The sequence below is a fragment of the Pleuronectes platessa genome, chromosome 19, assembly GCF_947347685.1.
Source record: "Pleuronectes platessa chromosome 19, fPlePla1.1, whole genome shotgun sequence".
NCBI classification, from domain to species: domain Eukaryota; kingdom Metazoa; phylum Chordata; class Actinopteri; order Pleuronectiformes; family Pleuronectidae; genus Pleuronectes; species Pleuronectes platessa.
Genome location: NC_070644.1, coordinates 15,910,143 through 15,924,807, shown reverse-complemented (window position 1 = coordinate 15,924,807; position 14,665 = coordinate 15,910,143). Strand labels below are relative to the sequence as shown.

The following is a 14,665-nucleotide window of genomic DNA, read 5'->3' as shown; positions in this document are numbered from 1 at the left end:
GATTTGATGTTCAGTTCAGAATAAGTACTTTTGTCAAATGTTGTCCCAGAAACTCTCCAGGCATCTGTGCTTTTCATTGATTATTGGGAAAGTTGTATAAGTTGTATTTCCCACATGTGTTTTAATTGAAATGTGAGGGCAGCTGCATGCAAGACATAAAAACACCCAAATTAAATTAAAAACATTTTATTCATTAGTCTACAACATAGTACAAACCACAAACAGAGTACAGACATGATGTCACCCAGTGCACATTATACAGAGTAGGAGCAGGGGTTGCAGTGGGGGGTTAGTGTCCATTTACAAATATCACTGTATAAGTTGTATAAGTGTATAAGTTGTATTTCCCACATGAGTTTTCATTAAAAACTTAGTGGGGGGTGGAGTATGCCATCTTCCTGGCATCCACTGTTTCCCTCAACAAAAGGGAGAGCCTTGGTGCCCTCTTCCCTTTCTCTGCCATATGGTCCAGCTGGTTATAGTAGGTGTCCATCAATTCCTTTTCCGTCACCACCTCCAGGTCCTGCTGGATCATCTGGAGGAGCTGACAGAGGCCCTCAAGAGACGGCCCGTCTCCTTTCTGCAACAGCCTCCTGATGCAGCAGTGCATGGATTTCTCTGCCAGCAGCTTGGAGAGGAACAGCTCCCCAATAAACCTCAGCATATTGAGGAAGCGACCGGAAGGTTTGGTGTTCTGTTGCTCTTCCCTCAGCCGGTCGGTGACCCTCACGTCCTGGACTGGCTTCAGGCAGGACCAACTCTCTTGATGAATGCCCTCCTTGTCCAAGTTCTTCATGAACTCTGCCTGGCAGTGTTTAACCAGCAGAGACCTGAAGGAGACGCTGACTGACCAGTCGGACAAGGACTGGAACTCCACCTGAAGAGAAGAAAACCATAAAGGAATATTAACACTAATGTAACTCACATACATACATAGTGATCAGTGTGTTAAATTAAGGTTACAACCTGCATACAAATACAAGCTGTCCAACTAAGTAAGAAACAGGATAAAGTAGCTTCCAGTCATAGATGCATCACTTACTTCTGAGAGGTGTTGACACAGCTCCGCGAAGACTGCAGCAGAGTCTGGTTTCTTCACGGCCCTCTTGAAAATGAGCTCAACCATTTCCTGCAGGTTCTCCTCAACGTCCAAGTCCTCGTGACTCAGATCCGTCACGAAGGCTTGAAAGTTTGCAGTGACGCAGCTGACGGACTCGTAGGAGGCAGCGCCGAGAAAGCCCACGTGTGTTGGGATCATGTTGATTCAAATCAATCGTAGTTCTCTTAAAGGCAAATCCAAAGAAACGAGTTCAGGAGCAAGAACAGAGTTCAGGAGCAAGAACAGAGTTCAGGAGCAAGAAACGAGTTCAGGAGCAAGAAACGAGTTCAGGAGCAAGAACAGAGTTCAGGAGCAAGAACAGAGTTCAGGAGCAAGAACAGAGTTCAGGAGCAAGAACAGAGTTCAGGTGCAAGAACAGAGTTCAGGTGCAAGAACAGAGTTCAGGAGCAAGAAACGAGTTCAGGAGCAAGAACAGAGTTCAGGAGCAAGAACAGAGTTCAGGTGCAAGAACAGAGTTCAGGTGCAAGAACAGAGTTCAGGAGCAAGAACAGAGTTCAGGAGCAAGAAACGAGTTCAGGAGCAAGAAACGAGTTCAGGAGCAAGAACAGAGTTCAGGAGCAAGAACAGAGTTCAGGAGCAAGAACAGAGTTCAGGAGCAAGAACAGAGTTCAGGAGCAAGAACAGAGTTCAGGAGCAACGAGCCAAGTATTCCGAAGAGAACTGACTGAAAACTGACTGAAAACTGACGCTTATGTAGGGACAGACTTCAAAGGTATATGGCTGCTGCTTTGGTGACCTTCAGTGACATTCATCAAAGGAACAAAGCCTGAGTGATAACGTTCAAAAAAATTCAGAAAATGCCTATGTTTTTTTTTAAATGTACAAGTTTAATTTAGATAAACATTAAATTCAAACTTAACAGTTTGAGTGAAAAATCCCCGATGATGCTTCTGAAACTGTGTGTTACAAAAATAAAGTACATCTATTTATCTACATTAATTTAGATCTATCTGGGGGGGGGGGGGGGTATAGGGGGGCTAGTAGCGTTCATGCTAATAAGGAACGATAATGCCTGTTTCATATTGGTAAATGTGTCGCTTTCAAGAGTTTTTACAACAACAGTTTTAATTTGGTCAAACCACCACGTGGAAATGTGTCCTTCGGGGGAAATCACTGGCACTAATATGGCAGGCAAAACGTTTGCAGTGCTGTTTGAAGTCAGTGGGCACGATGTACAGTCAGAGTCCGCCTCCGTGTCTTTATTGAACGGGTGTCTCCTCTTCTTCGTCAGCTTCTTCTTCCTCTCAGGCATTTTGAGGCTTTAACGCTCCTTCAACCGTCGCTGGACAACTTTAATGTGCGGGCAGTGAAATAAAGATATCTCGGCTCGTAGCGTCTCAGCAAGTAACAACACTGAGGTCGGACATGTTGGATACACGTTTGAGGGACTTCTTGCTTCCGTTTTAGTGCGAGACTACCACGGTGTTGTCTGATGCTCCACACCGCCTCCTGCCGCTCCGGGGTGGGATTACATGGTTACGGTGGCCGAGAGAGCTGAACGCACTGCAAATGAAGAAAACACTTTCTGTTAATAGCAACATTTGTTAGAAAATGGACACTTGCATCTGTAAATGCCTTTAATTTACATATAATCATTTATTGCACAGATGGGACCAGATCATAGTTCTTGTAAACATTGAATACATTTTCTTTTTGACTCATTTCAAACAAATGATTATGCTTGAAATCTTACCCCTAAATAGGATTGTTCCCTAGGAAATCAGTAAAATGTCCTTTTAAAAACCCTATTGAAAGGCAGGGATAAATCTAGTTAATCTAGATCCTCGGTTCCCAAACTGGGGTACATGTACCCCAAGGGGTACGCGAAGTGGTTCAGGGGGTACGTGGGGAGAACATTTTATTTGCGTTTTCAAAGTGAAAAAGCCCATTACATTTTCAAACTGAGCTATAAATAATCGCGCAATATTAAATAGTCTGAATAGCCAACTCGCATTGCCAAAAATACCCATATTCAGCAAAATAATTACACTGCCAAAAAAAGTTACAGGTAGGTTAGTGACCGTTAGTCAAAACTAGGGATGGGCATAATTAATCGACAATCAATTAATTGATCCTTAAGAATTTCGTAGATGACATTATTTTGTCATCTAAGTCCTGAAATCCCTGACAATTTCAAAGTTTCAAGTGTTATAGACTGTATACGTGCGTCGGGGGGGTACATAGCTGGAGATTGAATGTCTGAAGGGGTACGAGACTGTAAAAAGTTTGGGAACCACTGGTCTAGTGGATTTTTGCGTTCTGGGTAAACTAAACACGAGTTTCCTGTGCGCCCTAACGAGGACACGTCAGTCTCATTCCACTTGTGCAACAATCTGCTTTTAGCGAGCGTCTCAACTTGGAGGAAGAAGAATCCACCAGGGTGGAGGAAGCTGGAAGTTTGTCGGCATCTGTTAAATTCAGAGAGTACACAGAATATGAACAATTCATACAAAGCTAGAATGGCACTCAGTAGAGCACATACAAGTACACAGTACATAACAGCCCCCTTATGAAACCACAATTAAGTTGTATTTAGTTCTGCACCTTATTGCACTGTTGAAGATAATTCACACTAAATGCACTGATCATCTTCCACTCTACTTTTACGACTGTTAAACTTTTCCAGCTCCAGTTCTGCAGTTATCAGTTTACTGCCGGGTGAAGCTTAACTAAGGAGGAAAAACAAGGGCTTCATAATTCACAGTATGGCCCTATTGATGATGCAACATTAGCAATTACATGTTTGCTGGTAAAAAATACAAAACCTTAAAGATATATGGAAGTAGGACACACACATGTAGTTATATACAGTGTTGTTTTGTACCATTACTTATATATTCAGGAGGGACAACATTCAGGATAGTGTGAAAAAGTCTCAGAGGCTGGAGCTCCATTTTCTTTTCTCGTTCCTTTTTTTACATTTGTTTACTTATGTTTGGAGAAGTCTGAATTATTTACTGTGAAATTAAGATTTAATCGACCGAGACGGTAAATTGTAACTCGCTGTGGTTGGAATTACAAATTATTAAAGATGGGACTCGATGTATTGTTTCTCTTGTTTGTCCAAATACGAGTAGTACCGGCTGCACACAAGTGGATCTTCAAATCTTTAAAACCACAGACGTAACGAGAGATGTGACTGATTCTTAATCACAGGAGTGAGTGGGTGATTCCAGGGAGCTCACGGAAAGTTGCCTGATACAACGTGACCCCAGAACAAAAGCCAGCGTGGAGGCGGACTGCTGGCATCGTCAGCTGGTTGGGATTTTTCTTCTGTTATACACTGAAAACGTTATAAAATAAATAAAAACAAGTTGTCGTACTGTTGCCACAATCGCTCAAGGTCGTCCTTCTGGCCCAAAATACAAAAGTCTTATAAGTGCTGTCAGCAGCCATGTTTTAGTTCTAAGCACGAGTGCACAGCATGTGGCTGGTGAAGCTTTTCCAGGCACTCATCTTGCTCTCAGCTCTCCTGGACTTTCAATCAGAATGATTAAATATTTGCAATTGGAAATCAGGGAGACTCCGATCTCATCAGTGCTATTAAGATGACGTCTGTAAACCTATTGTTTGATTTTAAAATTAAATTTATCATTGTCTTTAATATAATCATTACTTGAACTGCTAAATCGGAAGACTTTGCTCTAAATCCAGTTTAGAATTATAAATTATTAATATTATAAAATCAATAAAATGATTTTGATGACATTATCTCCTGATTATAAACCAAGGAATCTGACTTCACAGAGTTAATCTCTATCCCACTGGCGACCGGAGTCATTTGCATTTAAAAATCTATTCCTTCACATATACCCTGTTCTGTGCACTGGGTCGGAGCCTCTCCCAGTCTCTCCTGCAGGCATGTGAGAGATTCCAGTTCATCAAACCTGCACTTGACCGTGGAGGAACCAAACCAGCCGCAGGAAACACCATGCAAATTTAAAAACCCAGACAGCTCCAGCCCAAGAACATTTCGCCGTGAGGGGAAAGTTTCCAGCACTGAGCCATCCCTGCTCCCCCCCCCCCCCCCCCCCCCCCCCCCCCCGTGAATGAGCTCCCTCTTGACACAGCAGTCTGGATCATCATTAAGAAAAGCTGGGACTTAGCTGGTGTAATCCTGGGGTTCGGCTCCTCTACTGTACATGGGACTCGGAGGACCAGCTGGATCTTCAGCCATTAGAGCTAAAGAGACACTTTCAAGTTGAGTCATGTTAAACCAGTTGGATCGTGATAAGTTAAAGTAGGTTTGACTTCGTGAGGACATGCTCCCTCCAACATGAGCCTCTTGGTTCTCAAACCTCAGAACTACATGAGGACTGGTTTGGCTTTTACTCATCATCTTTTATCAAATTCATTGTATCAAGAATCGACAAATACCAAGTGTGCTTTTCTTGCATTTTAAAATATTTGCAAAGACTTCTGTTTTGTGTTGATACAATTGTCTTGTGTTTGAAGTACAATAAAATAAAAATGAGCTTTGTGTCTATGCAGCAGAACAACAAGTCCTGACTCACGAGCCCATTTTAAAACGATGCCTTCTTTGTGTCTGAAACAGATGTTCACAAACTGTCATTTTATTTTTCTCACTGCATCGTTTTCTCAATTTCATGATCAGATTTTTGCAAATACGTTTCCCTCAAATCTCTCCCAAACAGGCCTTTCTTCTTGTGTTACAGCTCCTTTCAGGTCTGGGCCCAGAAGGCAGACACAGACACAGTGTGGTGAATACACAAAAAGGTCTTTGTTTTGATCAGTGGGCAGCGTGGCTTGCCAGCAGGTCGGCGTGCGTGGGGCTGGTTATCGAGAGGTGTGAGAGGAGTGTGCAAGCTGAGTCGGAGGAGAGAGCAGGCTGGCGACTGGGCGCAAAGAAAGAGGAAAGTCAGTTCAGGCTCAAGGTAACACAACCGACATGCTTGCCTCCACTGAGAAGAAGCTGAGCAATCCAGCGATGAGTAAGTTGATTGCAGATTTTGCACAGCCAGCTGCGGCTCCGTGATGCCGGGAAGAAGAGAGACAGGGAAGAGCAAAGTCCCGGCTTCAGGCGTGGCAGTGTACGAGAGATTAGCTTTGGTTCTGCTTTGTTCGACATCTATTTAATTACATCAAACATGAAAGTGCTTCTTTTGATTTCTCTCTTTGGGCAGCGTGCTTCTCTGTCTGTGCTTCTGCTGGGAATATAACAGAAGTATCCACACAGCAACAACACAATAAAAGGCTTTGTGTCTGAGACTCATGATGTTATTTGTGGCAGCGCAGGTGAGTTTGCATCTGTCCTGGGACATAAACAGTGATAGATCCAGCCCCTCCAGACAAATAACAGATGGTCAAAATCCCCCAAAACGTGAACACACACCTGTTCTGGTTCGAAATGTTCTTCTTACATATCCAACTTACCTGCTGAGGTGCCGGCAACCCAGTGAAAACACAGAGGGCACCGACTATTCCACAATCCAGCGAATTAGCATAAAATAAGCTAAATTCTGACTCTGCCCCTTGTTCAACAGCACAGAATGAAACACAGATGACTGAAGGAGATCTGCTCATTTCCAGACATCCTTCCCAACGACTGGAGCTGCCGTTACCCACCACACCAGAGGGGACAGTAAACTCAAATTAGCAAGTGAGCAGTTTTTGCAGCGGTACAGTGTCAGTTTAGAGAAAAGGGAAATGGACTTCACCCACCACCTGCAGGGAAAACCTTTCTCTTAACTTCTAACAAACTCCAGCAAATGTCCAAAAAGTTGGGTACAGACATTTGCAGAAGGAGATAATTTAGATCGGACACCTTCACAACCACAGGAAACATTCAGGTGTGTGTGTGTGGGGGGGGGGCAGAGAATGCAGGTGGCAGGACATGACACATCTCTGATGGCTTCTTCTAACTAGGAATTTACTCTTGAAAGTGTCAGGAGCAACTTATTCGGACATTTGCTTTCTCACAGCCCCTCTGGAACTTTTCAGGACAATGTTAAGTTCAAGTCTGAAAGCAGCAACTTGAGTAAAGCTCTAAGTTGTTTTGAACTTGCTGTCTTTCTGTGATGGAAGGCTCTGGCTGACAGCAATTATTGAAGTAAACAAACTTGTAATGTCTTTATGTTCCTCTGTTCAGGGTCGTCCAAATGCAGGATAAATTGACTCTCAGTGGCCAATGACTTTCTGACACAAACATATTGTGTGACTGTGGTGCTTTAATAGAGGCACTGCAATTGTTAAGTTTGTTTTCTCGGGCGAGTTGAAGAAAGGCACAGTTCATCTCTTCTCTCTCCTCTGATCTCCACATTAAAAGTGATGATGGACACAGTCACTGTACAAGGTTTTCTCAGCTTACCAATAGTTTTCTTTGTGATTGGCAGAATGTTTCAGGAGCAAACATTCTGAGCATTGCTCTGTGTCAGAAAGTGACTTATTCCAGATATTTAATAAATACGTTGTATGTCCTGACAATATGTGACACATCCGTTGTTGGGTGACAGTGCAAGAATAGCAGGCTAAACCTCATGATTAGGATTCACTGCTGCCACAACCTTCAAGGAAAAACCCCAAGGTTGTGTTTCCACCGTTCGATTCTCTGTTTACACCAACAACATGTCCTGCAGCTGTGATGGAGTGACACTGTTAAGGGATACCAGTGACACAGCCCCAGAGGCCCAGCTGAGTGGCACCGCTGCTGTGTCTGAGCACCATCAGGCTGTAAACAGCCTGGTGCACACGTTCTGGGGATAAAGCTCCCCGGAGATCAACATCACCGCTGAGGAGCTGTCCTGCGGGAGAACAAACAAATCAGACACACAAGGTTTTTTCCCTTTCCCAGTCCGTCAGGGTTGAAGGGCCAGCTGGAGCCCAGAGCGGCCTTCAACTGCCGAGAGAGCTCAGGACATTTTAACGCTGCTTTACGGGACAATAATCTGAATAAACAGATTCGAAATGTGAATATGCTGAACCTGTACACGAGGGACAAGAGTTTGAACATAAAAAACAGCTGGTTTCTGTCTCTGGTTTGACTCATGTTGTTGGAGCAGGTTTTGGTTGCCTGCAGGTTAACAACTTTTTTATTTATCTGCATTGTAAAGATTAGCCAATTATAATTCTGACCTACAACACCTTTCAGAGAATCCCTGCTTGTGTTTTGTGCGGAGAAACGTTCAACTTGTGTGTTAAAAAGAAAGTGATAGTCTTGGCTTGGGTTGATGGTTTCGACACTGGGAGCCCCAAACTCTTGGCTGCTGCCCCCAGAGGCTGATTCCTCCCCAGACGCTGGCACTCCAAGATTGACAGGATATTAATTTCCGCCTGGTACAACGCCTGCTCCACCAAACACTAAACCAAACCTTCCTGGAGACCGTGTGATCAGTTGTGCCTGAATTGCAGAGGGTGCATCACAGCTTGTTGCTCCTGATTGTGTCCCCACAGAAATGTCCTCACGTATTTTAAATATATGTGCACAAGTTGGTTTGTTGACAGTTAAAGCACTCACCAATCTGCCCCCAGCAGCTGAACTGCTTTAATTAATGACCTCAGAGTCCAGGCTGAAAGACTTACAACAGCTCCCAGTGATACATTACATTTTGCCCGGAGCACAAGTAATTGATTTCTTGCAGTGAAAGTATAACTCTCTCTTATAGATGCTCGGACTAAAACCTACTTCATCTGCAGGGAGCACAATGGGGCCTTTTAAATACTCAGAGCAGCCAACATCCCATCGGTGCCTCGCGTGTTGCTAATGTCTCCGCTCAGCAGAAACAGGGGGAAAAAGCTGAGGGTGAATTTATCCCGTCTTCACAGTGAGTGAGCCGGAAGACTTCACCTCTACCGTCATCATTTCATTAACCACCGGACATAAGAAGTGAATTCATTTGTCGATTCAGCAATTGTTAGATGCAGGTGACATTGCATCATTTTAATGACACAGATTATGCTTTCACAAAAATGTCAACGGGCACAAATTAAAGGGGGTAAACACAAGCCTGCAGCAAAGTGCATCACACACTAAGTATGAGAGAAGACACTGGCACACTCTTCACGTTGTATTCTTGTAAAGGCTGCAACCACAAAGAGTTCGATTATTACTTGTTAAGGTTTACATGTTCAGGAAACACATCACTTTCCTCATAGTGTACATTGCTGCAGCTCCTCTTTTCAGCCTCTGTCTGAAACACTTGGCCTTAGCTCCTGTCTCTTTAAGGCCTCCCCTCCTGATGAAGCCATGATTGGCCAGCTGGCTCTCTCCATTAAGATTGGTCAAGTGCTTCCAACATGTGCAGGAAATGTTGACCTCTGCTGTGAATTTACCTTTGTTAGGGAGCGGGACACACGTTCGATCCTAGGAGTGCAATATGCAGTTGTGGAACACTAATGCGGAAGTAAAGGCCGGATCGTTGACAAGGTGTTTCAGGAGCTTCAGTGTTTTCTGTGAGGACAACTGCACACTTTGAGTTTTTTAACAAATTATGAATCATATAGCAGTGTACAGCATAGCACAAGAAAAGTGTACTTCTTGCCACATGTTCTGTGCTCTACACCTAACACCATGATCTCTGTTTCCACCATCAGCAGCACGGTGACCTGTTGACGCCTCTGGCCTCTTCCCAGTGGATGCTGTGACCTGTTTTGGTCTGGTGTTCACAGACAGATAGTTTTCTTCCCATTGCCAGCGAACAGCAAAGGAAAAACCTTTGTTTTCTAAGGTCAGTAATAAAGTTTGATCCTAACAAACTTAAAAAAGTGTGTGTACAATCAAAAACCACAATAAAACATTGATGTATTTAAATAGATAGCAGCGTTCACAGGTAGATATTGCTTCAAGATATCTTGTCCTCCTTTTTATTGCTTTGTGCTTCCTGCTGCATGGTACATCTCCATGGCAAAAGCGTCAGCGACAGTCTACCGTGGGTGGGGGGGTACCAAATGACCTGAACCAAGAAAACGCAATTTCCACTGCAGACACAGTGTCCTGATTCAAGGTTGCCTGTATGCAGACGTCTCCAATTAGAGAGTGGAGATGCCCGGGAACAATAAGAAGGGAAACAAGAGGGGAAGAGGTCAAAAACGCTGGATGCCCTTAAGTAATGGATTTCATTACCCACGCTGCACTGGGGACATGTCATTGTTTGTACGTGTTGAATTATTGAGATCTCTGTGTGTTCAGGGGGCGTCGGGTGAGGAGGTGGACGGATTGAGCATCCGGGGGGGGGGGGGGGGGGGGGCAGACAACGCAAACCGACCGGTCACAACATGACGGGGATAAAACCATTCTCTGCAGTCGCGTGTGGAAGCAGATTCAAATTTATTAGCATCTAAGTGGATTGGAAAAAGTGGATTGCAAGTGGCTTCTACTGCCCCCCCCCCCCCCCCCGCTACACTGTGGTCTATCTCTTGATTACATGCATCAAATACTACTGTGGACTGTGGTTTGTGTGTGTGTCTACAAATTAACAAGCAACCTTAAATTAAATGAATCTTCTTTTCTTTAGCTCACGTGGATTTAACCCCGAGTCTTGTTCTACATTGTATCGATTTGCATCAGCCTGAAATATGAAATTATAAAAAGTTGTGAATCAAAACTTAATAAATTATTTTTAAGCATACAAAAACCCTATGGTGATTTTGTAATTAAAACTTTAATGCATTCAATATGATTGTACGGGTCTCGTATGGACCACACTGAGATCATTATGCAGTAATTAAATGCAATACAAACTCTATTTCACAGTTGAGTAGGCCACTGAACTTTGTCTCTGTGCTTCCACTTAACTGTTTACCAGCATAGGGCGGCGCAATGGATTCTGGGTAATTTCTAAATTGGACACTGGAGGATGTGTGGATTAATGCAGCGGAGGTTCCGGCTGCACAGAAAGAACATTCAACAAGGTTTGAGGGCGACAGACAAAGTTTTAATAATTAAACAGTGTGGCTTTAAGTCTGCAGAAACCCACTGCAGGTTTTATACGGCTGTGTGTGTGTGTGTGTGTGTGTGTGTGTGTGTGTGTGTGTGTGTGTGTGTGTGTGTGTGTGTGTGTGTGTACACTGTGCAGATGAGTGCACATGTGTGATTGATTGAGGATAGGCCCTGCTGACATTTTAGATTAAGTGGACTGGCAAGTCTCAATACTTCATCTTACAGGAGATCCCATTTGATCAAAACTCCCACATACCTGCCAATTTTACACCTCAGTACCTCAGCACCGCTCAGGCGCTGCAGAGGGATGTGTGTTTGTCTGGGAGTTGGTGGTTTTGCAGACTGTACGAGAAACTCATTTTTCTTACACCTGTACAAAACGATGGGATGGTTTTAAAATGTTTGCAAATCTTTTCAGAGTCAAATGTAAGTAAGATGGCAAAGCAGCGTTCCCCAATAATTATCTAGACAGTGGCAGTCCGTCATTGCCACAGTTTCACTGTGAACCCCAAAAAATAAATCTCTAACTTACTCAAATGTGAAGCAGCTCTCTCTCTCTCTCTCTCTCTCTCTCTCTCTCTCTCTCTCTCTCTCTCTCTCTCTCTCTCTCTCTCTCTCGTAAGAACTTCTCTTTCACTTCTCCAGCACCACAGATTCAATCAATTATGTTGGAAATGCTGCAGAGGAAGATAGATCCATCCCAAAATCTTCCTTGGCTCATGCCCCACCTCTCCAAAATGTGTTATGGCTCTGTGATTTTGGCGTAATCCTGCGAACTGGTAAAACATAACCAGCTATGAAAACATAACCTAAAAGGCTTACAGCCGTCCGGTTGATACTTGTCAGAATTAGGCCTCTCTATCCTCTTTTCCGATGTTTCCGCTGCGCTTCTCTTCCCCTTCGTTCCACTTTTTTCTTTGTCCTGTTCCTGTGTCAGTCTGGTCAGTAAGTGTGTTTGGCTTCCGGATGCCAGCTCCTGCCAATTCTCCTGCACAGCAGAGACTCGTCAACTCATTTCCCCTCCAGCCAACACCAAATCTTTTTAGTTGAATTCCCGGTCTCCTGTGCCTCAGGTCCTTCCCTCACCCAGCTACCTGCCATGGCCTGCTTAGTCCCATCAACCGGCCCGGTGTGCTCCGCCATCTGCCTGCCCTCCGCTCAACAACCGGCCTGGTTTGGAACGGCTCCAGCTCCAAATGGCTGCTCCTGCTCGCTCTCCCAGTCGCTTCCCTCCCACCAGCCGTGTGCCCTGCCTCTGCCAGCTGTGACCCTGCCTCCAGCCCGGTGCCTCGGCATGTAAAACTTCAAATAAAGTCAGAGTTCTTCATTTCGAGTCCAGTCACTCAAACACCTCTAAACGTAGCTCCAGGAAAAAGCTGTATCCTCACACCAGTGTCCAATTCGAGATTTTCCACCAGCTCTCCCATCCCACCCCAACTATCACACTCCCAGCCCCACAGATGGAAGCACACACAACCTTTGAATACTTTGTAATGTTCCAAACCACCTTGAGTGAGTAGAAGCTGGGAGCTCTCTACAAACCCTGTACCCTCTTCTCCACTCGGCTGCTCCTAATACCAGCTCTTGTAATACTCGCTGTCCCATCCACTTGCTGCACACACCAAACCGCAGCCCGAGGGCGGAGGAAGACCACCAGGGAGCGCCGTGGATCACCAGATCCATTCATACACCACAGGCAGACAGCGCTTGTTATCCTCTGTGGAGGTTTCTCCTGATGCCTGCGGGCTTTACTGAGAATTACTGTTGCAGTGTGGTTAATGGTTAAAGACAGATTAGTGCATGTTATTATTTTGCATTTTCATTTAAATACAGTATTTATGCTACTGTTTGTTTGTTCGACTTTTGATTCATAATCTACAGCTCAACCTTTCGGGAGGATAATGAAAAATATAGTTTGAATCAAACTTGTAAATGACGCATCGTTCTGTACAATAGATTCAGGATCTGTGGTGGAATGTGCGTTAAAGATCTGTCACAGTTCAGCTGGGTTGAGATCTGGTGAGTGTGAAAGACACACACGGAAAACAATTACAATCACTTTCCCAGTCAGTGATCCATGCGCCCTGTGGGGAAGCATCTGCATGTGTTATGTTTCTCGGCACATCTTTTCAGCACCGTCCTCTCGCTCGTGACTGAGCTGCAGCGAAGCAGAGAAACCTGATATAAAACCATCCTCTCTTTGGAAAACTCCAGTCTCCAAGAACTGAATCAATGCAATTAAAGGGAGAAAACAGCCCATAATAACCCAGATGCAAGTGACAGCTGTGTGTCGAAAACACCCATTCAGTGAAAGGATTGCAGTCGAATCTGGTAACAAGAGCAATTAACTACAGTTATAAAGCGTTGGATTTCTTAGAAGCCATATTTATCAGGGGCTTTGTATTGTATAGTTGTATAATACTGATTATTGTCAATAGTGTGCACTCTAAATAATATGGGAGAGAGATGCTCAGAAGGTGGGGGCTGCCAGTGTTAAAACCAGTGTTTGGGAAAATCACAATTTGAAAGAGATGGAGAGGGGATAGTGGAGAAGATTCTATCCGTCACACAGGGCTGAGGGTAAATTCTGAAGCCATGATGAGGCCTTGAGTCGACTCCTGCCATTCTTGGTTCTTTCATTGGTTGTCAATGGCCACTGGTCCAAAGCATCTAGATGATTGCCGCGGATTTTGCAAGATAAAGTGAGAACCTCTGGGCGCGTGAGAGACAGGATGGAGACGATGGAAATGAGTCCCCCAGAGACAGGAGTCCATTTCAATCTTCCACCTGATGGGTTTTATAAAGCAGAAACTCATAGGATGATTCTGTGTATCTAAATCCTTTATCATCCTCCGCCCCCGCGTGCCCGTGTGCTGCTAAGCGGTATCGGCACAGGCAGCCAATCACAAACAGATCAAGTGTGTTGATAGGACATCCGCCGGCTGGATAGGGAGTGCTGCGAGGGCAGGGGGAGACGGGGGAGACAATGATAGGTGACACTAAACGCTCGCACACACCTGTTGCACACGGCCGGCCAGGGGGATGACAAGCACTCCATCGTTGGCGAGGGGCACCGGGGGAGTGACAGGGGGAACTCAGACGAAACGAAGGGAGGAGGGTGAGGGGGGGTGGGGGGAGAGTGGAGAGATAGAGGTGAGGAGTGGTTGTAAACACTGGGTAAACAATTGTCTTCTGTGAAAATGGGGAAGTACAGAGCAGTCGCTTCAGTGACCCCAGGAGAGAACGAGGCGGCCGACATCAGAAACACACACACAGCCTCAAGTAAACACAACTTTAGAACACTCTAGCTTCCAGTAGGTCATTTTATACATGTCCTCCTTCCTCCTCGAAAGCTAAAGTTACTCTAATTTGCACTTTCATGAACGTATCGTGTTTTTATGCATGTTAGTGCTGTGGGAGTTTTCGTGTTTTGTATTATTGATTTACCACCAACCAAAAATCGAAAAAAGAAGTGTAAGTCGAGCAGAGGAACAATACGTGAAACGCAGCCAAATATGTTGGGCAACAAATAGGACGCGAGACAACCGGAGGCGAAGAAGCCGAGCGGAGGGAGAGATGAAGAAGATGAAAAGAAAGAAAGAGTAACTCGGCGGACTCTCACAGGAGAGAGATTACTGAACAACGGAGTT

At 44.7% G+C, this 14,665-nt stretch overlaps 1 protein-coding gene across 1 annotated transcript; it reads right to left on the bottom strand.

The window, feature by feature from the left end:
- Positions 1–290: 290 nt before the first annotated feature.
- Positions 291–1,354, bottom strand: LOC128425089 (eukaryotic translation initiation factor 4 gamma 1-like). The gene is made up of 2 exons (XM_053411584.1): positions 1,043–1,354; positions 291–877 (listed from the first exon to the last, which is right to left on the bottom strand). The coding sequence occupies exons 1-2, from the start codon at positions 1,256–1,258 to the stop codon at positions 371–373; spliced, it is 723 nt and encodes a 240-aa protein (XP_053267559.1). The 5' UTR covers positions 1,259–1,354; the 3' UTR covers positions 291–370.
- Between the last annotated feature and the right edge of the window lie 13,311 nt (positions 1,355–14,665).